The sequence below is a fragment of the Bison bison genome, unplaced genomic scaffold, assembly GCF_000754665.1.
Source record: "Bison bison bison isolate TAMUID 2011002044 unplaced genomic scaffold, Bison_UMD1.0 scf7180017864066, whole genome shotgun sequence".
NCBI lineage: Eukaryota > Metazoa > Chordata > Mammalia > Artiodactyla > Bovidae > Bison > Bison bison.
The window spans coordinates 813,973-814,883 of record NW_011494638.1 but is presented as its reverse complement, the minus strand read 5'-3'; the positions used below and the strand labels follow the sequence as shown (position 1 = coordinate 814,883).

Sequence of the window (911 nt, the reverse complement as noted above, 5' to 3'; positions counted from 1 at the left end):
CACACACACACACACGCCGAGTCATTCACGAAGCGGCGCACCGCTTAATTATCAGCTGAACCGGAGAAGGACCCAGGCGGCTGAGGATAGAGAGGTATGGCCCGGCCGGGACTCTTGGCACTAAGCGCGCCTCTTCGCAGAGCATGGAAGAGGAAGGGTGGGCAAAGTATTAGGGAGCACAGAGATTGTCGGCTGAACAGCTACTGGGTTGACCAAGGCCTTTAAAATATTTGTTCCCCTCCCCGGCAAAAGGTCAAACACCTGAAGCTTGGGAGAGTGTGGACTCTCAAAGGCCCTCCCGGGAAACAGGCCAGGGTGGAAGAAGTGATGACACCAGCTGAGGCTCCTGGGTAACCTTCACCGGGAGGCAGCAACTGGAGAGAGGGGCGATGGCTCTCTAGGCATCGTGCGCCACTCGGGATGCGAGCCCAGCAAGTGCGGCCGGGGGCTGGGAGAAGAGCCCACCCAAGCCAGGGAGCCAAGGGGGACGCAAGTTTCCCGGCGCGGGTTAGCAACCCTAGGTCGCGCTCTCCGTTAGACCCTCGCCGGCGCCCGCCGCTTCCCCACCACCCGGCGCTGCTGGTAAGGCGTGGAGGCCCCCCACCTTCATTTGTACGGGGACGTCACCGACCGAGAGCTCGGGGACGAGGGGGCGGGGCCGATTGGCGCGCCTGCGCGCTGCGCCCGGCTAGCGGGAGGGTGGGCCGCGGCGGCGGCGGCGGCGGAACAGCGGCCACAGAGTCTGCAACAGTAACCGAGCCATGGCTGGAGCTGGCCAGCGGCACGGACAGGCAGCAGCCGCGGAAGGCGCGCGGGCTGCGTCAGGGGAGCCGGGGGCCTCACAATTCTAAGAAGGAGAGGGGCGAGAGGGGGCCAGGGGCGGGAGGGCTGGGGGAACCGCGCTCGCCCAA

The 911-nt window shown here is 66.0% G+C and overlaps 1 protein-coding gene across 1 annotated transcript in view; it reads left to right on the top strand.

Annotated features, from left to right (window-relative positions):
* Positions 1 to 420: 420 nt before the first annotated feature.
* The window catches only part of ONECUT1 (one cut homeobox 1), a 37,388-nt gene continuing 36,897 nt past the window's right edge, over positions 421 to 911 (top strand). Inside the window, exon 1 of the mRNA XM_010836840.1 lies at positions 421 to 872. Within this exon, the coding sequence (XP_010835142.1) occupies positions 421 to 872 (452 nt within the window). The remainder of the gene's footprint in view (positions 873 to 911) is intronic.